Genomic DNA, 24,516 nt, shown 5'->3' on the forward strand with positions numbered 1-24,516 from the left:
TAGAGTAAAGCAAAAATAAAAACACAACAAAACACAGGCAAATCTAACTAGCATGTGGTGGTTAGTTTTAGCTGTCAACTTGCTACCTGGGAAGAGTCTCAAATGAGGAATTATCTAGATCAGGTTGGCTCAAGGGTGTCTGTGGGGGATTATGCTGATTCTTAATTGGTGTGGAAAGGCAAGCCCCCTGTGGGCAGCTCCATTCCCTAGAAGCAAGAAGGCCCTACGTGCATCCATTCCCCCTGTTCTCGATTATGGGTTCCCACCCATAATCGTGAGCAGCTACTGTAGTTCCTGCCCTCAGGGATGAATTATAACAAGAGATTGCAAAACTGGCAAATTCTTTCCTTTTCTAAATTCCTTTTGGTCAGGACATTTTTTTTTTTAATCACAACAGACATGAAACTAGAATACACGCTTGTGATTTCCATTCTCATGTGCATTACCCTGTGCATGTGATACTGTAAGAAGGTCTCAGGTCTGTCCTATCATCACACTTTAGGCATACAATATCAACTGCAGTCCCCACATTGTTCATTATATACATAGATTTACTCATCCTCTATCATCCTTCACATCTGTAAGTCATAGCCCTGCAAGCTCACATGATTTCTCTGCATTTTCTTCTCTCCACCACTGACCTCCTGTCGGTCTCTACAGCCCTCCTAGTTTTCACACATAAGTAAGGTCAGGAAGTACATGTCCTTCCGTGCCTGTGTGATGTCACTTAACATTATGGCTCGTCCACACCACCAAAGTGAGAACTGCCTTCCTTTTAAAGCCTGAGTGATATTCCATTTTATGGTCAGAAGGAAGATAGACACAGACGGAGACAGATCCACAATTTTGTTTCCCAAATGAAATATTCCCATTCTATTGTATGACAAACTAGTATGCTGTACACCATATGTATACACAATGAAGATTAAACCATTAACTCCGAGTAAAACACAGGAGAAACAAATTCAACGGCAGTGATGTGGCAGGCTTACCCCTGAAAGCAGACTGTTGTGACTACTTCCCCTGATCGCGAGCTCTGCAAGCAGATTGTCCAGTTGGGATTTGGGTCGTAATTTTTATGGCAATATCTGAGGAAGTGAGAGACTAAAATGTCAAAAAAAAAAAAAAAAAAAAAAAAAGGCCTTTCTCTGTCTGCGATTATATTAACAGTCAGTGGGTCATCCCTCACTTAATGTCAAGGATGACAAAATGAATAAAAGAAAAATCATGGGGCAAAATCATGTCCCACACACTAGGCTGCTCGATGGCGCTCCTTGCAGCCTGTCGGCACTGTTCACTTTTCGGGTTTGCTTTTCTCCATTCCTTAGACCCTTTAGCTTCAAACCCACTGTCTTCAGGACGGTTCATCCATGCCTCCCACACCTGCTGTTCAGCCCGTGCAGTGGAGTCTCCGGTCCCCTCGCTGTGTTCTCTATACCTAGAGTCTCTGCGCGGTGCCCTGCACACTTTGGTCTCTTCCTTTATATATAGCCTCCCTTTATGCCAATCTCATTGCCATCGTCCCCCTTTACTTCAGTTCTTCCTCTGCATTCCCCGCTAGCGACTTTTCAGGAAGTTAATTATATCCGCATAAAACTACACTTGTGTCCTCCTGCCGAAAGGGCCGCATTTTTCTGTTTTCTTTCTGCTCTTTAGGATTTCTGCTGTGGTTGTTGCAAATTAGGGGTAGGGAAAATCTGCTTCTTCCAGTGTTTGGGGCCTGGCTCCATATTGAGAATGCTTTTGTTAGCAATTTTATTTCATTCTTATGTAATAATTGTGCATATTACGGGCACGATGTGATATTTTCAAAACATGTAAACACCTTTTCAATGATGTAATCAGAGCAGTTGGTGTGTCTATCTTTTAAGCATTTCTCGTTTTTCACTTGACATATGTAACAAGTCATAGTTCATTCCAGTCGCCCTTTTGTGCAGGACAGTGACAGAGCTCACCCTTCTAACTAACATTTTACCTGTTAGCAAACCTTTCTTCATCTTTCCTTCACTGCATCCAGCCCCTCAGAGAACTCTACTTGGGGTCACACAATGCTCGTGTTGCCACAAGGTTGCTTTCCTTTTTTTTGTGGCCAAATAACAATTTCAATATGCATTCTTATATATTATTTATGATAATTTATAATCGGTTGGTTTTTAATATTGTATGATAGCTACATTGATACATTTTTCTTATATAGCATATATACCACATTTTATCCCTCTGTCTATTGATGGCAGTGAAATTGGTGAAATCTCTTGGCCATTTTGAAAAATGGCCATAAACAGGACAGGACAGGACAGTACATGTGTCTCTTCAACAACCTGACTTTATTTCCTTTGGGTGTGTACCCAGTTGCAGGACTGTTGGAACCCAGGATAGCTCCAAGTCTTTTTCTTATGGATTTACTTTAAGGATTTTTCATACACTTTGCATAAGAACCAATGTACATTTCCACTAGCACTACTGAAAGTTCCCCTCTTTGTCACACCCGTGTGTTGTGTGTAAATTTTTTGAACCCTGTCACTTAATCAATAGCCAGTTTAACTAGGATGGGGTGGTATTTCAGGGTGGTTCCTATCTTAAGAGAGTATGGGATGCTTTTAATTAAGTGGTGAATCTAGCTGGCATATGTTACCTTGTCCATTCTAGGTTTGCCAGAATAAAGAATGTGTAGAAGACACAATCTATGACTATGACTGCAAACCAGAAACCTGCAACAATCATGGTGTAAGTAGCAGACCTGTGAGTGAGAAAGGGAAGCCATTGGAACTGCTCAGGAGAGCCAGGGCTGAGTCCCTCCCCTCACTCCTTTCCTCCCTGCTCCCAGCATGCTTTTCTCCCTCCCAATGATGTGCCACACAGGGAAACGGACGTTATCTTACATAAACATTAGTTTGCAGATTCCCTGGTCTTAGCCTATGACTTTATGCTGTTTTTTAGGTGTGTAATAACAAGAAGCATTGCCACTGTAACCCCACATACTTACCTCCAGATTGCAAAAATACGCAGGACGAATGGCCCGGTGGGAGTGTGGATAGCGGCAATCAACAACGAGCTGAGTCCATCCCTGGTAAGTCTTCCTCACAAGCAGAGAACATAACTGAAACATTATGGGTCAGGGGAAGTAAAATGCTTGCCTCACAAACGTGAGGACTGCAGTTTTGTCCCCAAAACTCACATAAAAGTGCTGGTTGTACTGGCATGAACTTGGAATTCTGCCACTTGGGAGGAGAGACAGGAGCCAATCTAGATTAACTGGTAACCTTTGGACCAGTGAGAGACACAGAAATTAAGGTGTTGATAAACTGAGGAAGATAATTACCGTCTACCTCTGGAATACACACACACACACACACACACACACACACACACACACACACACACACACACAGAAAAAGCTACGAGTCTACAATAGCCATAACAAAGTCCAACACAGAAAAGAATGCTTAAGAGATCCATGGTTCTGGTTCTAGTGAGTTTTGTTGTTTTGTTTTGTTTCAATTTTTGTTTTTTTTTTTTTAAATCCAACACTCCAAAACTCACATTGAAAGATTCCTGTCTTATAACCTTGACATGGTCAGAAGTATGTTTTTGGCTCATGTCTACTCCCAAGAAGAAACAGGCTGACAAAACCACCCAAGTGTGACCAGGAATTGTCAACCAAAGGTTAGAACCAAGAAGCCAGATTCAAAAGAATTTTAGGATTATAGTTAAGAAAACAAACAAACAAACAAACAAAAATCAGGAAAACAAAATGTAGGCCCAGGTAAAGTAACACACATTTTGCAATAAATTAACACACACACTTAGAACAGTAGGAAGACAGCCCTGCCAACCACTTACGGTCTGAGGAGAGCACAACCCTGCTAACAAATTTGCATTTGCAAACTAGCAACAACAACAAAATCACAGATGAGCATCCTTCAACGTGAAGCTAGCTCACAGTGTATAGTTATCTGTATTAAAAAGCTACAATTCCAGAGTTCAGTCCCAGGTACCACCACAAAGGTAAAAAAAAAAAAAAATCCTTACCAATGGGTGTCTACTTTAAGACTGTCAATCAGTGCAGTTCACTATAGCAACAAAACATGCCAGACAAAATGGCACTCACTTGGAGATATTTAACCCCTACTCCTGAGGACTTTGTTGTTGTTGTTGATATTGTTCCTTGGGACACTCTTTAAAGTAAATCCAAAAAGCTATAAGTTTGAGTAAGACATGAATCCTTCACTGTTGTTTCAAACAGCCTGCCTTTCCTGTGAAAAGCATGCCATCTTGAAACAGGACTGTATTTCAGCTTTCCCATCTTGTTTTTCAGTTTGTTTACAGCAGACCCAACAAGCAACTATGTTTCACTGTTGAGTTCTCAGGTGCAGAAGCATGGCTGCCCAAGTGTGGTGGTTTGTATAGGAATGGCCCCAATAGCCTCATGTGTTTGAATGCTTGGCCCATAGGGAGTGGCACCATTGGGAGGTGTGGCCTTATTGGTGTAGGCGTGGCCTTACTGGAGGAAGTGTGCCACTGTGGAGATGGACTGTGAGGTCTCAGAAGCTCAAGTCAGTCTCCTTCTGCTGCCTTCAGATCAAGATGTAAAGCTCTCAGCTGCTTCTTCAGCACCATGTCTGCCAGCTGCCATGCTTCAAGCCCTGACGATAGGACTAAACCTCTGAACTGTAAGCCAGCCCCAATTAAATGTTTTCCTTTATAAGAGCTGCCGTGGTGGTCATGGTGACTCTTCACAGCCATAGAAATACTAACTAAGACACCATGCTTTCTAGAATGACTCAAACTCTCTCCCAAGTGAGGCTTTTATCCTGATGCTGTCATGGAGTCATAAAAAGACCAGCAGACTTGGAGAAGTTTTTGAAAATGTATAAAGCCACTTTTAGAAGGACACAGCACTGTACACATGCCATATGAAGGTGCTGTGAAGGAAACACTATAACATAATCACACACTCACTTCTAAGACCAAGTTGCTCCCCAGTAAAACCAATTATCTCACCTCTCACTAGGGTTATCATGCCATGCTGTCTTTTAATCCCATGATTTCCATGGCTAACTTAACATAGGAAAGCTTCTAGCCACACCAACCTAACCAGGATGAATCAGTAGATTCACTGCTGTTACAAGCAGGTTTTCCAGCCAGCATGGTCCCACAGCTGCATCAGCTCCAAATAACACAGAGAGACACTGTATTAGATATAAAGCTGTTGGCCTGTTATTAGCATTACTTATTGGCTAGCTCTGTCTTAAATATTAACCCATTTCCATCAATCTAAGTATTTCCACATGGCCTTATCTTACCAGAGAGAGGATCGGGACCTCTGTTCTCTTGGTCCTACATGTTGAATCTCCTCCTTACTTCATCCTCTCTCCTCCTAGTCTCCTAGTCCAGCCAATCTTGCTTTCCTATTGGCCAACAGTGCTTTATTCATTAACTAACACGAGAAACATATTTACAGAATGACATCTCCCATCATCTCCTCTTTTCTGTCTAAAATAAAAGGAAGGTATATAACTTTAACATAGTAAAATATATAACAAAACAGTTGTCAAATAAGAACTACAGTTAACAATATTTAGTTCATTAACATTTAGCCAGATTTAAAGAAAATATTCCATCATCTATCCTATCTTTGTGAGTCTAAAGTCCTATATGTAACTTATCTTTAATCCTAAATAAGGAAAACTATAGTCATAACTATCTGTTTTCAACTCCTTCAAAGACCACAGAAAGATAATATATAAACTCTAGAAATGACAGACTTACTACCTGATCAGTCACCTGAAGTTCTGTAATGTTCAATCTTCAGCCTATAGGCCATAGTGTATCTGGCAAACTCCTCAGCAAAGCAGGAAACTTTAAACTGTCCACCCATATTGGCAGTTTGTCAGTCACTTTTCTGTGTCCTATAGAATGTCTGGCAGAATCTTCTATGAAGCAGGAACCCTGTAGTAATGTCCATCTTGTATCAGCAGTCACTTTCCTGTGGGTCCTGCATGTCCAGTTTATATAGCATAAAGTCAAAACAGTCCAGACAAGAGCAGTATCTTATCCAAATGGCTAGTCTTGCCATATTAGAAGTAAACTCCATAACGAGTTTCTTCAAAGTCCATCTTCCTTTCTGACACAGGTGGTGTTGCCAGGATCAGTTGTACTTCAATGTTAAGAAAAACCCTAAACCATTTTAAATGCCATATTCTGTAGGACTTTGAAAGGTCTGAAGAATGCCTATCCATCTTAAATACATCTCTGTATATCTAGAAATCCTAACTAACTTAAGTTTTGACTATTATAGGTAACTATCTAAAATCTACAACTAAATTGTACATTTTTAAATGAGCTATATAAACACAATACCTAAACAAGAAGAGAAATATACATATCACAAAATTGACCTTAAATTTGCTATCAATAAATGAAAATCCATTTCAAAACAAAGTATTCACATCTATACCATAAGCCCCTTAACCATTTATAACCAACCCCATATAAATGAAAACAAACAATTATAAACAATATTTGGGAATTTGGGTGTCATTCTTAACAAACTGCTTCCTGCTGGTAGGGGGGTCGCTATCATGGGGATCCTAAGAAGACACAGAAATTCTGGCTGTGATCTGCAATGCTGCCTTGTCCCAGATGTTTTGAATGTTGGATCACCTGCGACACTGCTTCAGGGGTTCTTGCTTGATCAAACCGTGTTAGTCTGGAAGGAATCCACAGCTTTTCATTTTCTGTGGAAACAAAAATAAAAATCCTTTTCCCCAGTAACCTGTCCTTAGACTTAAGTTTTGAAGTTAAAGCATTTTTAAAATATATAAATTGGATTAATCTATCAGTATTGATAATCAAGTGTATTGTAGCAATTATTCCTTCCTTAGAAATTGAGCAATTTAAAGACAATACCATAGCATACAGTATCCAGACTCTTTGTGTGCTTTCCATCTTCACATGGCTTTTTTATTACTCTATTTCTTCTACTTTTATTTTTTCATTTTTTGAGACACAGAGGGTTTCTCTGTGTAACTTTGGCTGCCCTGGAATTCACTCCGTATACCAGGTTTACTTTGAAATCACAGAGATCTGCTTGTCTCTGCCTCCCAAGTGCTGGAATTAAAGGCGTGTCCACCAATGCCCCAGTTCCTCTCTTTCTACTTTTTTTTTTATTTGACCAGCTGCTCAAACACACCATTGAATTGTTAGCAGTGCTTCTTAAAAGCCCTGCAGTTTTTTACAGCTATGCTGATTCAGGAACCCTCCCTTAAAGGAGCACCACAAATTTCTGCATGTTTCTAGCAAAACAGAGTTCAACCGAGAAAAAATGCTGCTACAAAGAAGCCTTGCTTGTCTCTGTTCTTTCATTTGTAAAACCCTTTTTTAAGTTTTTATCAAGTTTTAAGTGGAAGTATAGCGCCCGTACTACAATTTGTTCCAGAAACCGGGCGAAGGCCTAGAGATTGAAATAAAGACAAGACAGCTGGTCATTCATTCAATGTCGGGACGCCGAATGTCGTTTATTGAGAGGATGGAATGGGCTTAAATACCGACTTACAGCACAGTGGAAAATTACAGGAATTTTAGGTTTAGCTCCTCCCTATGAGGTGTGTGTTGTTATGAGGTGTGTGTTACCAAAATGGGAAGAGTACCAACAACAGCCTTGGGGCAAGGAGTTCCAGCCAACAGCTTCAGGCTTGCTCAAGGCGCCTTGGGGGTCCATGCAGGGTCCTATAGTTCCCCCTTTCTTTTAATATAAACTAACACCTGACTTAGGTGGCAGAGGACGTCAGCATAATTCTATACCCGTCATTGGAGAGGTCACCCAGGCCCGTAACCTTCCTGTCTTAGGTTGGATATTTGCCCCCTCTGCCTTATCCGTCTCTGGTGAATAGTTTGTCAACCACACATGGGAAGAGGCATTTTCTCTTGAGCCAAAGACAGAATCTGTCTTGTTTGAAAGTCGTCCTGGGCCTGTCTAATGCTGTGGTGAAGTAGCACCAAGTGCAAGGCCTGCGAACCCCAATGAGAGAGCTTGCCCAATCTCTAAATAATCTGTCCGAGAGTTGAAGTCCTTGTAAAAGGTCTTCTGCACTGGCAGGAGGTACTCATGTTTCATTGATGTTAATGATATGCATTACTAAAGCATATGTATAATTTAAAAACTGATCACTCCAAGATTTCTGGAGAAAAATGATGCATTAACACAGATATGTGTGAAAGACAGAGATCAAGAAGCCATATGAGCTTCTCACAAAAATTCAAGTGTTCATATAGGAGGCTAATTTATAGATTTAGTTTTAAATTGCCAATTTAGTTTTAAATTGCCAATCAAGTGTGTTTTGGGTGGCTAAGGCTACAGCCAAATCACCTGATAGTAGATCCACCATGCTTGTAGTATTTACAGATTGGGAGAGGGCTATCGTAGAAACTGTTGCTTTAGTGGTGGAGGCGGCACCCGAAATCTCCTTTTCTCTCTCTCTGCTGCACACCTGGGATATGTGGCCCACGACAGCTGTTACTTCATATGTCCAAAAGCTAACCAGTAGGCAGACCTGCTGACAACAATTGAAACGTCCTCCAAAATTAGTAGCATTGGTTACAACAAAAAGAAGGGAACCAGAATACAAGTGCCTGAGATGAAGGTGAAATTCTTATCCTTTGGATCAAAGTGCAAATTTATAGCTGCTTGATCCAAACTAAAATTAGTGGTCAGGAAAAAGAGCCACATATGGCTACTCAGACCCACAGGCATCAGTATGGGTAGATTCTTGAAGACCCATTGGTTACAATCACGGTCCCTCTGCATATGGCGAATCAGATGCTCAGGTACCCAAACAGGGTTATCTGTGTCTTGTGGAAAGACACAAACTGACCCTCGGGACCGTACTAGAACTGGGTGGGGGCCGCACTATTGTCCAGTAGTGACATTCTTACAAATAACTGGCCATAGTCGGATGACTGAGGGTGTCAATGCCTGTCGGCCGCAGATCGAGCAGCACCAATAGTTAAAAAAATTTAAATATAAAGGACAAGAGAAAGGTGATTATGAGGAGACCCTGTAAACTCCCCCTTCTTTTGTTTTATAAAGATAGGCTTTAATTACGTGATGTGCATGCTTCACTATGGCCTGACCCTGAGGATTGTAAGGGTCTTATGTGAGATAAAAAAATTTTTTTGCAAAAACAGTTGAAACCCTGACTAATAAGCAGGGCCATTATCAGTTTTTAATTGCCTGGGCATTCCCATATAAGCAAAGGCTTGTAAACAATGGCTCTTAACATCCTTAAGCCTTTCTCCAGTATGAGCAGAGGCAAATATGAGATGAGAATGGGTATCCACAGATACATGAACAAATTGTAGTCGACCAAAGGAAGGAACATGGGTAACATCCATCTGCCAGATATCATTAGGCGAGACATCCCGGGGGTTAATTCCAAGGTGTGGAACAGGTAAGAACTCTGCACATAGGGGACAATTCTTAACTATATCAATAGCTTGGTCTCTAGTAATTTTAAAATGGAATTTAAGTGACCCTGCATTAAGGTGGAAGGTTGTATGAGTTTTTCAGGCTGCTTCATAACCAGATTCTCTCATCATCATAATGGCATTATCTGTTTTAGTATTAAAATCAGCAATGGCATTTCCTTCACTTAAAGGACCGGGCAAATCAGAATGCGCTCAGAGATGTCCTACAAAAATTGGATGAGAGCACCTCCATAGTAGGCTTTGTATGGCTAGTAAATGTTCCTGTACAAGAGAGACCAGAGCTACATAAGCAGCAGTTTCTAAGGGAGCCAATATATGATACACATATTTACTGTCTGTGTATAAGTTAAATGGCTCATCAGAAAAATGTTAAAGGGCTAATTGTACTGCAGCTAGTTCAGCAAATTGTGCAGACTTCACTTTAAGTATAGAGCGTTTGATAATGGGAAAGGAAACAACTACTGCACAACCATTTGAAGAGCCATCTGTAAATACATTGCGGGCCCCTTCAGAGGATTTTGGGAGATAATCTTGGGGAAACACACAGGGTGATTTTTTAAAAAATGAGCTAACTTATTGGAAGGAAAATGACTATCAAAGTGGCAGGGCATGGAACACAAGAAATGTGCCCAATCCTCATCAAACTGTTGAAGCCATTGTATCTGTTGAGTATAGGAAGTAAAAATTACATCAGGCATCTTGCCAAAAATTTGAAGACTCATTTTGTATGGCTTTTGAATAATAGAAAGCATTGCCTGAGGATAAGATCTAACTGTCTTTCCTGGGGGTGTTCATGCACCCACAATATAGGACCAGCCAAAACACTGCAGTAGGGGAATATGCAAAAACTAATAACATCAAGTTCTGAGAATAGTCAATATAATTTAAAAGTGCAGATTGTAGGTATTATTGCACAAGCTGTATGCATTCTTGCGCAGCAGGCGTTACGGTGTGCGTGGAGAAGTGGGATCAGAATCTCCTTGTAAAATATCAAGTAAAGGTCTAAGCTGCCCAGTGGTTAGGGCTAAACTAGATCAAACCCAATTTATATCTCCCAATAATTTTTGAAAATCATTAAGGGTGGTCAGTCTATCCAGCCTTAAAGTAATCTTTTGAGGATGGATACCAGAATATAACAATTGATGACCCAGGTGTTGATAGGGAAATTCTTGTTGCACCTTTTCTGGGGCTATTCTTAAGCCAGCTAGTTGAAGAGTATGTTGCAATTCCCCAAAAGCCTCATTCACTTCCTTAGGATCTGGGCTGGCTAAAAGAATATCATCCATATAATGTATAATATACAGGGATTGAAATTTCTCGCTAATGGGGGCAATGGCCAAAGATACATAAATTTGACAAATAGTGGGACTATTGGCCATTCCTTGAGGTAATGCTACCCATTGATATCTCTTATAAGGCTATTTAAAATTAATAGAAGGAATGCTAAATGCAAATAGCTCACTATCCTGAGGATGCAAAGGAATGCTAAAAAAGAAATCTTTTAGATCTATAACTAATAAATGATAGCCTTGAGGAATACCCACAGGGGAAGGCAGGCAAGGTTATGTGGCTCCCATAATTTGCATGCAATCATTAACAGCTCAGAGATCTTGTAGGAGTCTCCATTTTCCGGATTTTTTTCTTTATAACAAAGATTGGAGTATTCCATGGGGAAGTGGAAGAAACAATATGTCCTGCCTCTAATTGTTCCTTTACAAGTTGATATGCAGCCTGTAATTTCTCAATAGATAAGGGCCATTGCTCCACCCATACTGGGTTATCAGTTTTCCAGATAATAGGAATGGGAACAGGCTGCACAGCAATAGCCCCTAAGGAAAATTTCCTCGCCCAGAGCGATCTCCGGCTCTTTTGATAATTAAAATTTTGGATGCAACAGACTGAGGGTCACCTTGTAGGAATTTACCCAGTCCTCTTCCTTGTACATAACCTTGGTCAGCCAGCATATTTTTAACAGGCTCAATAGTAAGGACTGCTCCCATGGCCTGAAGCACATCTCTTCCCCAAAGATTAACAGGAATATGACTTAACACAAAAAGTTGAAAAAGACCTGTATGTCCTTCATCGTCTGACCATTTAAGAAACTGGGTACTATATTCTGGAGCCACAGCAGTTTTTTGAAATGTCCTGGTTGTCCACACCCAAAGCAAGTCTTTGGCCTGGCTCCTCCAGTGTTCCTACCTCTTTTCATAACTGAAGCTATAACCTGGCCCATAATGTGATGACCATCTATGTCCTGACATATGCGTATATAGTCATTAAGACTTTTGGACTTATGGGGACATAAAGCCTCTTTACAATAGTTGTTTGCATTTTTGAATGCCAATTGATTAACTATGGGCATGTCATTTTCAACATCACCAAAAATGCAACCAGCCAGCTGTAGGAGGTGATCTGCAAATTCTGAATAGGGCTCAGACAGTCCCTGCAATACCTTAGATAGTTGATCTTCTGCAGCTTTACTAGGAAGGTCTTTCCAAGCTCTAGTAGCAGCAACAGAATTTGTGCAGAGACTGCTGGGTCAAAAAGAATTTGAGCTGCAAGTGTAGAATATTGCCCAGTGCCTGTGAGCATATCTAAATTTCTAGCAGGACATCTAGCAGCAGCATTACTTTGGGTGGTTTTCTTGCAAAATTCTTGAAATTTGCCTCTCCAGAGCAAATAGTCACCCCCACTCAGCACGGCTCTACAGAGCTGCATCCAATCACTAGGGGTGCAATTCAACGCTATGAAAGACTCAAAAATTCTCTGAGTAAAAGGAGCATGGGGCCCATAAGCAGTGACAGCCTCTTTAAGCAGTTTTATATCCTTAAAATTTAATGGGCTGTGCTCTCTAACCCTGTTATCCTGAGGATACACTGTCTCAATCACTTCTACCTTGGTTATTAAATCTTTGACCTCTTCCTCTAACCCTCGAGGTGTAGAGGCCCTACTAAAGGAATCAGAATCACAAAAAAGGTTGTGCCATGGCAGACAGCATATGCTCTCATCAACTTCAGTTTCTGGTTCCGAAGTATCCTCCTCATCAGTTATGGTAGGGCCATCATCACTAGTTGGGATCCCTCTTGTTCCCTGATAGACTTCACAGATTCTAAATCTTGTACTTCCTCAAAAGTCCTATTCATCTCTGCCACTTTTTTTCTTTCACTTTATGGCAATGAATTCTTTAGCTGTCTTGTTTTAATCCTGGTGCCCTGCCTTTTCAATAGGGCCACTAATTGCCTGCTGAGTTTTTCCTTAGAGTTACTGGCACCCATCCTTCAATACACCCTCATTCACTTACTTTGCCAGCTGGCCTTCGAGGGCGATCTCTTAGATGCTCCTTTCTTTCTCGATCTCGGTTGGACCTCCACTTATAGCACCCGCGCTACAATCTGTTCCACGAATTGGGCAAAGGCCTAGAGATTGAAATAAAGGCAAGACAGCAGGTCATTCATTCAATGGCAATGTCGAGAAGCCGAATGCCAAATGCCATTTATTGAGGGGATGGAATGGGCTTAAATACTGACTTACAGCACAGTGGAAAATTACAGGAATTTTAGGCTTAGCTCCTCCCCTATGAGGTGTGTGTTGTCATGAGGTGTGTGTTGTCATGAGGTGTGTGTTGTCACGAGGTGTGTGTTACCAAAACGGGAAGAATACCAACAAGGCTATTGCCTTGGGGCAAGGAGTTCCAGCCAACAGCTTAAGTCTTCCTCAAGATGCCTCGGGGGTCCATGCAGGGTCCTACAGGAAGTTCTTCTTAGTATCCACGTTGTGGTGCCATTTTGTTACGAGTAGGTTTTCCCGCTGGCCTGGTCCCACAGCCACGTCAGCCTCAAATAACACACAGAGATACTGTATTAGATATAAAGCTGTTAGCCTGTTATTAGCATTACTTATTAGCTGTCTTTGTCTTAAATATTAACCCATTTCTATCAATCTAAGTATTTCCATGTGGTCTTATCTTACCAGGGAGAGGATTGGAACCTCTGTTCTCTTGGTCCTACATGTTGAATCTCCTCCTTACTTCGTCCTCTCTCCTCCTAGTCTCCTAGTCCTGCCAATCTTACTTCCCTATTGGCCAACAGTGCTTTATTTATTAACCAATATGAGAAACATATATAGAATGACATCTCCCATCACACTGCACCCATGATGGCCTCCTGGCAGTAGGTGCCAGCCTTTTCCAAGAGACAGAAGAGAGCACAGGATTCCATGACCCCTTGTCATTTTTAATCATGTTGCTCCTTCAACAGCACCTCATTATGGGCTCTACCAGTGGGTGCCAAACCCCAGTTTGATCACAGACCCCTATCAGGTAGGAGGATTCGCCAAAGAAGGTTAACACCCCACCCCAGTGCATAGAGTGCTGGACCACCAACAAAGACCTGAGGGGTTTGCCACTCAAGGGCAGTTGCCACTGGTTCTGCCCAAGTCCTGGTGCCCAGAGTCACATGTGGACCAGAAGCCAGACCAGGAATATAGAGGAGTCAAAATCCTTGGTAGTGCAGACAGCTTTTAACATGTCACAGGCCTTGTGGAGACGGCAAGCAGTAAGGACACTCCAGATCCTAAGAAAAAGATGAGGTAGGACAAGGAAAGAAATGGCCCTTTCCTTTGGAAGTTCTGGAGAGCAAGAGCAGGGAAGCCAGTTTTCTACCTTCCACCCAGTCATCAGAAAAGGGATGGCCTCATCTTCTGTGCCCAGACCAGGAAAAGGGAAAAGAAACTTAAAGATGTCTATCCTGTTGGGAGAGTGTGTGGCTTGCCTGGAAATCCAAGTCTTCTCTGCCTCCTACTGCTGGATTACAGATGTCGTCCACCATCAACCAGTCTATGAGATGTTCTTCAAACAGCAACAAGTACAGTCCTTGGTGCTACAGAATGAAAGACAGAGAGAGAGAGAGAGAGAGAGAGAGAGAGAGAGAGAGATTGAAATTTCTCACCTGCCACACAAAGCAGTGAAAAGGCTACAGAGAATGATCTATTTGATAAAGGATACCAAAAAATAAAACCAACACGTTGTATGATTAGCAGTATTTATTTTCCCATAAAACTAGGAGCAAAACAGTGAAGTCTTCTCTCACTAATTTTATATATATATATATATATATATATATATATATATATATATATATATTCAGTATGTTGTGGGCTTTAAACTTGGGAAAGAACAAGAAAAAAACAAAAGACTAGAAAAGGTGGTATGATGTTGCTTTCATGTGTGAGATACTATTAACCACAGAGAAGGGAATAACAGATTTGAAGAAAAAAATGACAGCACTTCTCAAAAGTCCACTGTGTAGCTCTGGCAGATCTGGAACTCACAATGTGGCCAAGTTGGCCTCAAACTCACAGGGTTTGCCTCTTCTTACCAAGTGTTGCTATTAAGGCATGCAGCACCATGCTTGGAGTATAATTTTTTTCTAAACAACTTGCTTTTATTTTTCTAATTCTATGTATGTGTATATGATGTGGAAGAGGTATATGTATGTGGTTACAGTTGTTTGTGGAGGCCAGAGCCAACCAATGTTAATGTTGCATGAAGTGGAAAACTAAAACTATAAATATTTGGGAAGGACCCTCTGAAAAAACAATTTGCAAGAAAGGGCATGAAAACATGTTGGTTTAAAAAAAAAAATTAAAACTAAAATATTCTGTACAGCATTTTGTTTTTGCCAGAAATAAGAGTTTGGTAATAGGGATCACACTTCAATTCCTTTTGTCTATATGATCAAACAAAGACTACCTGGAATAGAAAAGTCTCCAGTGCCAAGCAAGGAGCATGGGCTGGAGCGATGGCCCCACTGTTAACCACACTGTTGCTCTTTTAGAGGGCCGGCGTTTAGTTCCCAGTACCTACATGGTGGCTCACAACCATCTGCAGTTCCTGTTCCAGAAGATCCGACACCCTCTTCTGGCCACACACATGGTACACATACACACAGTCTGATAAGCACTCACGCACATGAAGTACTTCTTTTAATCCTTTAAAAAAGATACATACAAAAAGAAAAGCAAAGGACGGGACTTTTACACAAGGATTTGGAGAGCTTGGAGGTGGGGGTTCTGATGCCATTTGTCACCTATATTATATATGTTAATTATATATAATGATAAAGCTTATGTGTAAAATTATATCTAACTATGAGGTTAATTATAAAGTTCTTAAATAGGGTAACACGTTTGTTCTAATAGTCACAGCAGCACCAGTAATATTGTTGCTATAGTCCTAGCAATTGCCTTCTAACCCCTGGTATTTTTCTTTTGCTAGCGCGGCCCCACATTGCAAGTGCTTACCGCTCCAAGCCCACACGTTGGCCATTTTTCTTGATCATCCCTTTCTACATTGTGATCTGTGTCCTGATTGCCATACTGGTAAAAGTCCACTCTCAAAGGAAAAAATGGAGGACTGATGACTACTCAAGCGATGAGTGTGTGGATTTCATACCTGTTTTCTTACTTTCATAATCAGTTGGTGTAATGGATTACCAAGGGCATCAAGACAGATATAGCTTGTCCCTCAGATTTAACATTGTTCTTTGTGTGGACATTGAGTACTTAACATACTAATGGTTAATAGAATGAAGAATCAGGTTTTTTTTAACCATCAGTTTTAATCTCATAAAAACTTAGTGGGCATGAAAATGTCACAGCAATATCTGTTGCTTTTTGTGATACTAAGAAAAAAAGTACAAAACACTCACCCTCTCTCTCTCTCTCTCTCTCTCACACACACACACACACACACACACACACTTACACCTTGGGCCTTTTTAGGGGTAAAAGCAAATGAAAATTACTATTTCCTATTTATTACATCATTATCAAATATGTAATGAATGGTACTTAATTCTTACTCTTCTCCACTGTAAAGAGGTTCTTTTATGTTATTTTGGAGAAAATGACAAAAAGTCTAGGAAAGTAGTTTTTCCTTTTATTTGGTTTTAGCCAAAAACAAAAACAAAAAACCACACAAATGAAGAACTAAGCAGCCAAAGGTGAAAGATAAAGAATTATCTAGACTAATATGACTAAAAGACATGACACCAGGATGGCAGCATACATCTGTAGCAAGAGGATCAGGAATTCAAGGCCAGCCTGGTCTGCATAGCAAGTTCCAGCCCAGCCCTGAACTACTTAGTGAGATTCTGTCTCAGAAAGAAAACACAGGAGGGTGGTATTTGGGAGATATCTCAGTGGGTTAAATGCATATACACGAGCATGAGAACTTGTTTTAACCCCATCACCCACATAAAAACTGGGCAGGCAGTGTGCACTTGACACCCCAGCACTGTGGGATGGAGACTGGCTCACTCTCTAGTTCACACTTAGCTGGCTTTCTTACACAGTCCAAGCTCACCCGCCTAGGGACCGAGTTGTCCACAGTGAACTGGACTTTCCCACTTCAATCAAGACACTCTCACATGATGGCCATAGACCAATTTGATGGAGGCAGTTTTTCAAGTGTAATTCCCTCTTCCTAGGAGACTCTAGGTTGTATGAAGTTGACAGTAAAAACCAAGCAGACCAAGAGTAAAGGCATTAAACTAGTAAATTTAACAGCAATGAGTAAAAGTGAAGATGAATGGCCACAAAAGCTTACAGGCAAGTTAGCTGTTTAAAAATGTTAAGAATCCAAGAATAGGCTCAACGTAGAAGCATTGTATCACTGTTTTTAAGTGATTGTCTCTCTCTTAACTAACTTATACAGGCAATTTGAAAGTGAAACTGAAAGCAAAGACTAGTCTGGACAGCAAAGATTTCCAAGATGTCATGGTGAGTCTCCAACATTCCAAGGGAAAGAGGGAAGGAGGAAGAGAAATGTATGAGACATAAAGGGTCATAGTCATATAGTTAGTTCTATATACTGACTACTTTGCAGCATTGTAATTTATATCAATAACATGAGAATGCTATATGTGATATTACAATTTATCACTGAAAAAAAAATCCTGCAGACTGGGGAAATAACTCAGCCTTGAAGGTGTAAGATCCTGAGTTCTATGGATAGAACCCAAACTGAAAACTGGGTGTGATAGCATGGCTTGTAACCGCAGCACTGGAAGGGCAGGAACAGGCAGGCAGATCCCTAAAGCACCTGGGAGACAAGAGCCAAGGTTCATCTCTGGCTTCCACATCCATGTGCACATCTATCCATGGGTATGTAAGTCCATCTGCAAATGCACGCGGGCACGCACACATACACAATTTCTTACAAGGGCCAAGCCTGAAGGTGTCAGCCTGTAATTCCAGCTTTTGGGTGGTGGCTGCAGGAGGCTCAAGAGTTCAAGTTCATTCTCTGCTGCATAGAGTTCAAGGCCAGTCTAGGCTACATCAGACTCTGTCTCAAAAAAAGAATTAATTGTTTTCCATTACATCCTTTAGGATTTTTGAGTTCAGATGTTGATCAAAGTTAAAGAGGCTTTAATTCCCCTTCATCATGAAATCCTCCTATGGTCTTTGTTATACCCAACATGGTTTGACCTGATTAGCTTTATGTGACTCCTCTCTTTATGTGTTCTTTCAGGGTAATCCTCTTCAGTGGACAGAAAATAATTGGAAAAGAAAAAAAAATATGCACTCTCTGATTGCCTGGAAGTCAAGCCTGTATATTGTGGTTTCCATCTAGCCAGAAATCATATCTCTCCATACACATGTATGATACATATATGTGTATATAACTCCATAAAATATTCATTTGTAAGAAATGTATGATTGTGAATTTTATATTATACTTTGAAATTTTATGACATTTCTGGTAGCCAGTAGACCTAAGTCATATTAATTATCTAGTAGGCATGTCACAGGGAAGGTTATAATAAAATAACATGGTGCCGTGGCTCATGTGCCTGCTAGTTTAGAGTGCAGTGGATATACTGTCACGTCATAGTCTGATGGATCATAACCAGACCAAAGGCAATGATCTTGGGGTTCAGAAGGCACTCTGACACACCTTGTTTAGAAAAGATACACACTAAGGCGCAGCTTCAAAGGATGAAAACACACACAAACAGAAGCCTGCACAAGAGAAGAGGGTGGGCTTGAACCCTAGTAGCCTTTGTGGAGAGGAAGCACAAAGACATCAGAGTTAAGATGGTCACTTTAAGAGGAAAATCAAATAACAAAAATTATTTTCTACCTCTTCCCGCAATCCTGGGAGTGGAGCCCAAGTAGTCACACATGCCAGGCAAATAGGATGCCACCCAGCCCCTATGAGTTTTAACGAACCTTCACCACACACACACACACACACACACGAATGCACGCATGCATATAACCAGGAAACAAATGGTTTAGATACACTGCAGTGTGATTTGGTTTGGGAATCACCCACTAATGGGATAAGCACATCTCACAGAAGGAAATTGATAAGTTTACATCAAAACTAATGAGGACATCTATGCTGTGGACTCTAGGACCACACCACGGAGGCAGAGTGAGAAGGAACTCATACCTGGAAATGCTGATCCAGAGGCCTCATGATTCCTGTATTGTCATAACTGTAAACTCTAAAGCTGGGAGGCAAGAACACTCTGCAAAAGCAAAGATGAGGTGTATTTAATAGAAAATTGTTTCCCACATGTTTAATTTTTAAAAGATCATTGCCAGGCAGTGAGGGCTCATGCCCTTAATCCCAGCACTGTGAGTTCAAGACCAGTCTGGTGGTCTACAGATCGAGTTCCAGGACAGCCAGGACTGTTACACCAAAAAAAAAAAATTAACATTATCATATTATCACATACATTATCTATAGGTAAGTTTGCAAAAGATTTCTTCGTCCAAATCTTTTTCCTCTATGTTAAATTGCCAAAACTATTGCTTGTAAGCCAGTTTTGTTTTTTGTTTTTTTTAAACTAAACTTAAGGTAAATTCTGGGGCCACCCATCAGCTGTAGGAGCTGGTCTGTCATGCCTTGTGTTCCAATCCCAGCATGGAATGGAACTGAATGGACATAATGAATGGCACATGCCTATGGACCAAGCACCAGGGAGGTAGAAGCAGGGGGATTAGAATCGCAGTCACTTTTTTGGGTGACATCTAGTCTAGCCTGGGCTACAACATCCCCATTCCCCCCCCACCAAAAAAAAAAAGGGAAAAAGATTTAAGGTAAATATATAGTAAAAATGCTTAAAATCTCCTGTGTTTGAGGCAAGCAATACATTCATAAATCTATGAATCTAAGAAGAATGTTTAGTGGGGCTTTAAATATATTTTGAACTGTATCTTTTTCAATATTATTGAAAAACTGTGTGTCGTAGTTAAGTCTTGTGCTTAGAAGGTATCTAAGCTATTTGAAGACACTAAAAGAAAATTTTTAAAGAATTTATTATTTTGTGCACATATAAGAGTATGCAATATACACTTACATATGTATGTGTGCTCACCTGTATGGACATGTGTGTTCAGGTACACATGTGTATGGAAGCCAGAGATTGACCTAGGGTGGTGTCTTCCTTGATCACTGATGGGAGATGTAATGGAAAAACCGTACTCATTACAGATCACTTTCTGCTTTATTTGCTGAGGCAGGGTCTCTCACCAACCCTGAGCTAATCCATTTGATTAGTGTGATGAGAGCTGGGTTTAGAAGTGAAACTGTCCAGCCCAGTGGCTTTTATGTGGATGCTGGAAATCCAAGTTCTTGTCTGCATGTTTGCAAGTCAGGCCCTTTATCCACTGATACTCATCCCTAGTCAACTGTTTTTTTTTTTTTTAAATAGGATACAATGTAGAAATTAACAAAAAGCAAGGAAAATTACCATATTAAAAGTTTGTTCAAAAAGGTGAAATTAATAACCTTGTTCTCCTGAAGATCAAGGAAAATATTAAATCAGATATAAGCATCCTGTAGAATAATACACATGCAGTTATGACAAATAAGAAAGTTGCATTTCTTAGATGAAATAGAAATCTTTTACTAAAAATAATACATAGCAAAACTGAGCAAAGTATAATTTAATATCTGCAGCTATCATACTTTTCAAAGCAATAATATTCATAACAACAACAACAAAAAGCATGAAGTTTCAGGTCTGGACAGCTTCCTCAAAAGCCTCACATATTCTGGTTGCTTTCAGGAGGTTAGCAAACACTGATAGCAAAAGTTAGCAAGACTCAATCCATGGAACTCTTCAGCAGAACCAACAAGTTCTGAGCTACGTGACCAAGAGCAGGCATGTGACTGAGTCAGGGTGTTGACCCAAGCTTATTTGACTCCAAAGCCCACACAATCCAGCCAAGCCATGCTAAGAGGAGTGTGGACTTTATTCTGAGCACTGCCTAGGAGAAAACTGGAGGCAGGCCAGACAAGCTCCCAGCATTCTTGGGAAAGTGACCTTAAGAGGAAAGATGCTAACTAATTACTGCGATGGGAAGTCTTAGAAACTGTTACAGTTGATGGGATAGAATCAGAGTGTCTATTGTTATGATGCAGCAGCCGGGCTTTATCTGTAATGAGAGCTGGGAGAGGGCTTTGTTCTCAAGCACAATGATTCCAGGCTTGGGCTTTGTTAGATCCTCAAATAAGTGACCTGACCACAGGAAGGAGACTGGGGTGAGTCTACTCCTCAGCTGAGAACATTCCTGGGAGGCTCAGAACTGGGCTGGGGAAGACCACTGTTGTTGGGTGTTTGTGTGTTTGTTTGTTTACTCTTTGGAAGCCACCACCCATCTCACAAATAAACACATGGAGGAGACTTATTTCTACTTAGCAATGCCTGGCCTTAGCTTGGCTTATTTCTAGACAGCTTTTCTTAACTTCAATTGCCCTTTTGCCTCTGGGCTTTTATCTTTCTCTATTCTGTATACACCTTCCTTTACTACTTTCTTGGCTTGCTGTGTAGCTGGGTGGCTGGCCTCTGGTATCCTCTCTTTATCTGTCCTTGATCCTCTCTTCCCAGATTTCTCCTCCTATTTATTCTGTCTGTCTGCCAGGCCTACCTGTTTCTCTCTCCTTCCCAGCTATTGGCTGTTTGGCTCTTTATTAGACCAATCAGGTGTTTTAGACAGGCAAAGTAACACAGCTTCGTGGCATTAAATAAAACATAAAAGAATGCAACACACCTTTGTATCATTAAATGTTCCACAGCATAAACAAATGTAACACATCTTAAAAGAATTATCTCACAGCAGCCCACCCACAAGACTTAACTGCTAGCCTGCTCACTACCCTATCGCTGAAGACATCAGTGGGTAAAGAGACTTCTTCTCCATAGTTGTTTCCTTATCTGCAAATGTCTGATGTCCCAGGATAGTCTCAAACAGGTGATAAATGACGACTGTCAGCTAAATTGGTGTCACTAATCCCCCTGTCCTGCCTCCCTCCTTCCAACCAGGTCCTCATAGTCATTTGGACAAGATGAGTTTGAAGGTATTCACTGCCCTAAAATGAGACCCAGCTCAGTCCTGAATGAAGGCAGCCTCCTCTGCAGGGCCTGCTGCCATTTGCTGGGTCAAGAGTGAGTTCTGTCTTGGACCCAGCTCAGTAATTACCCTAGAGTCCTAAACTAAAGAATTTATTGTCTTAGCTGCTATGCCCAGATGGAGGAGTCCCCAAAGACCACTGAAGAGGCCTAACTTTAGTGCAGCCATGACAGGCTGCAGAGTAACAATACTGGGACTAGGCCTCACCCTTACAATAACCAGGAAAAACCACAGACTAACCTGCAGGGGACCAATCAGAATTAAGACAAACATGTACTAAGATGCTCCAGAACATTAAAAATAGCTTACCTAACTTGTATATAAGTTGCCAATTTCCTTACAACAATACAATACCAGTACCAATTCCTGTTTGACAAGACTTCTACTGCCCCAATCCCTATCTGAATCCTAAATTCCCCTACCCCTTTCCCTATCCTTTACTCCCTAAAAATCCGGCTTAACTGAGCTTGACGCTCTCTCTAATTCAACCTCTGTGTCAGAATAGAGGGAGAGCCTAAACTCAAACTTGCAATAAGGGTTCCTTTACGTATGAACTCAGACTCCTGGTGGTCTCTGGGGAACTCATGATGTGGGCAAAACAATCACCAAGGAGTACAGATCCCTACGGAAAAGTGAAGAGCCTTTATTCCGACACAATGGTACCATTGGAGAGCCTCAGTTGGGGTAGGGCTTTTATCACAACAGAGGTTGGGGTGAGGAGACTTCTAAGGGTCAGAACCCTGACTGGCTGACATTTGTCTAGGAGTGTCTTGGCGATAGGGGGTAGGTACATGCTGGGCTAAGGGGCATCTGGTTGGAATGTTGGGTATTTCCTTTGCAATGTTAGGCAATTCCTCTTGGATGTTGATTGGCCTGTTCCTGGGTGGTACCAGTTTGTGGCTTTTCCTGGAATCGGGTCTTGCCTTCCAGTAAACCAAAACTCAGTTTTACTCCCTAACTGGCTTTTATTAAGCCTGTCATGGCAGCTGTGTGGCTAAGCAGCCCTGGGTCCCACATTAGCTCACAAATTTGCCTCATCTGATAAACACAAAAATGGAACTGCATTTTGTTGTGCCAAAACTCTGAACCCCCAAATCACCACGAGGCCTGATATGATGCAAAATCAAAGAGTTTTTAAGTAACCAGTGGTCCTCCATCCCTCAGACATAGCGGTTGGAGCAAAAAGGACAGGCAGGGACCTTGAACAGCAGTGGGGAAGGAAATATATTGGGGTAGAGCAAGGGGAGTATCTGGGATCCGCAAAAGTCTGCGGATTGGTATACTTCTCGGCGACCTGTCCTGTGTTGATTGGTCAACTGCAGCTGTGGCCTGTAGGCGCTCCCAGAGTCCGCCTGCTAACTTCTGATTGGTTCCTTGCCAGATGGAGGATATCTGACTTCCTAGTGACTAGGACAAGGTTGGGCAAGATAGAGGGCTCAGCACATGTTGCTGAGTGAGAGGCCTACCTCTTGCTGGGTCTTTTCTGCAGCTTGTTATGGCTGCCAAAGCAGGGACCTAGATTAGGGTCTGGTTCACCTTCACATTTCTTTCTTTCTATTTTTCTTTTTCGTCGGTTTTTTTTTTTTTTTTTTTTTTTTTTGGTTTTGCGATCTGTCTGCCTCTGCTTTCTGAGTGCTGGGACTAAAGGTCTATGCCACCACCGCCCTGCATAACCTTAATTTTTAAGCTTCGTATAAAATCCATACTAAGCCAGGTGTTGGTGATGCACACCTTTAGTCCCAGCACTTGGGGGGCGGGCAGAAGTAGGCAGATCTCTGAGTTGGAGACCAGCCAGGTCTACAGAGCTAGTTCAAAGAAAAGGTTCCAGAACAATACAGAGAAACCCTGTCTTGAAAAACAAACAAACAAATAAAATCCATACTAATCCAAAAGACTTGTTGAAGCTTTCTTAGCCTAAGAAAAAAACATATGATACAATGATAAACAGAGATCTCATTAGGATTAAGAAGTTTTACAGTTGTTGTGTCGTGTGGTCATGTTAAGATGGGGAAGTCACAGCCAGGTGTTGGTGGCACATGCCTTTAGCCCCAGGAGTCAGAGGCAGAAGGATCTCTGTGAGTTAGAGGCGAGCCTGGTCTATAGAGATAGTTCCAGGACAGCCAGAGCTGTTACACAGAGAAACCCCGTCTCGAAAACAAACAAAAATTCCCACTACAAGTTTATAAGCTTTTTGTTATAAATTTAAGACAAATTTTGTTTCAGATTTTCCATATTCTTTAACCACACCCAATGCATTCACGAATCAATTCTGAGATAAACACTGTTTATAGTTGTCTTAAAAGATTTTTGAGAGCAGAGCACACAGAAATAGAGATAAGAGTAAAGAGTGGGAAGTTGTAAAACCTTAGAGAGTCCATTTGCTTATGCCATGCAGACGTTGTTACAGTCTGTGAGAATTTGGAATTGTGTCATCTTTGACCATGGAGCCATAATGACGCCTAGCCATTTGCAGTAAGACAACAAGGCTTTATGAAAAAACTCTGAGAAAGGAACTGAGTCCAAGGAAAATGGATGAAGGGTCACAAAAGAACTCTGCCACAGCCAGGGTTAGAAAGCTAAGAGATAAAACAGTGTAACGAT

The 24,516-nt window shown here is 41.2% G+C and overlaps 1 protein-coding gene across 1 annotated transcript in view; it reads left to right on the forward strand.

Annotated features, from left to right (window-relative positions):
• The window catches only part of Adam2 (ADAM metallopeptidase domain 2), a 53,191-nt gene extending 35,930 nt beyond the window's left edge, over positions 1 to 17,261 (forward strand). The window contains exons 17-20 of the mRNA XM_051195499.1: positions 2,650 to 2,727; positions 2,941 to 3,070; positions 15,764 to 15,923; positions 17,204 to 17,261. Of these exons, the coding sequence (XP_051051456.1) occupies positions 2,650 to 2,727; positions 2,941 to 3,070; positions 15,764 to 15,923; positions 17,204 to 17,237 (402 nt within the window). The 3' untranslated portion in view covers positions 17,238 to 17,261. The remainder of the gene's footprint in view (positions 1 to 2,649; positions 2,728 to 2,940; positions 3,071 to 15,763; positions 15,924 to 17,203) is intronic.
• The last annotated feature ends 7,255 nt before the right edge of the window (positions 17,262 to 24,516 follow it).

The sequence above is a fragment of the Phodopus roborovskii genome, unplaced genomic scaffold, assembly GCF_943737965.1.
Source record: "Phodopus roborovskii unplaced genomic scaffold, PHOROB, whole genome shotgun sequence".
NCBI lineage: Eukaryota > Metazoa > Chordata > Mammalia > Rodentia > Cricetidae > Phodopus > Phodopus roborovskii.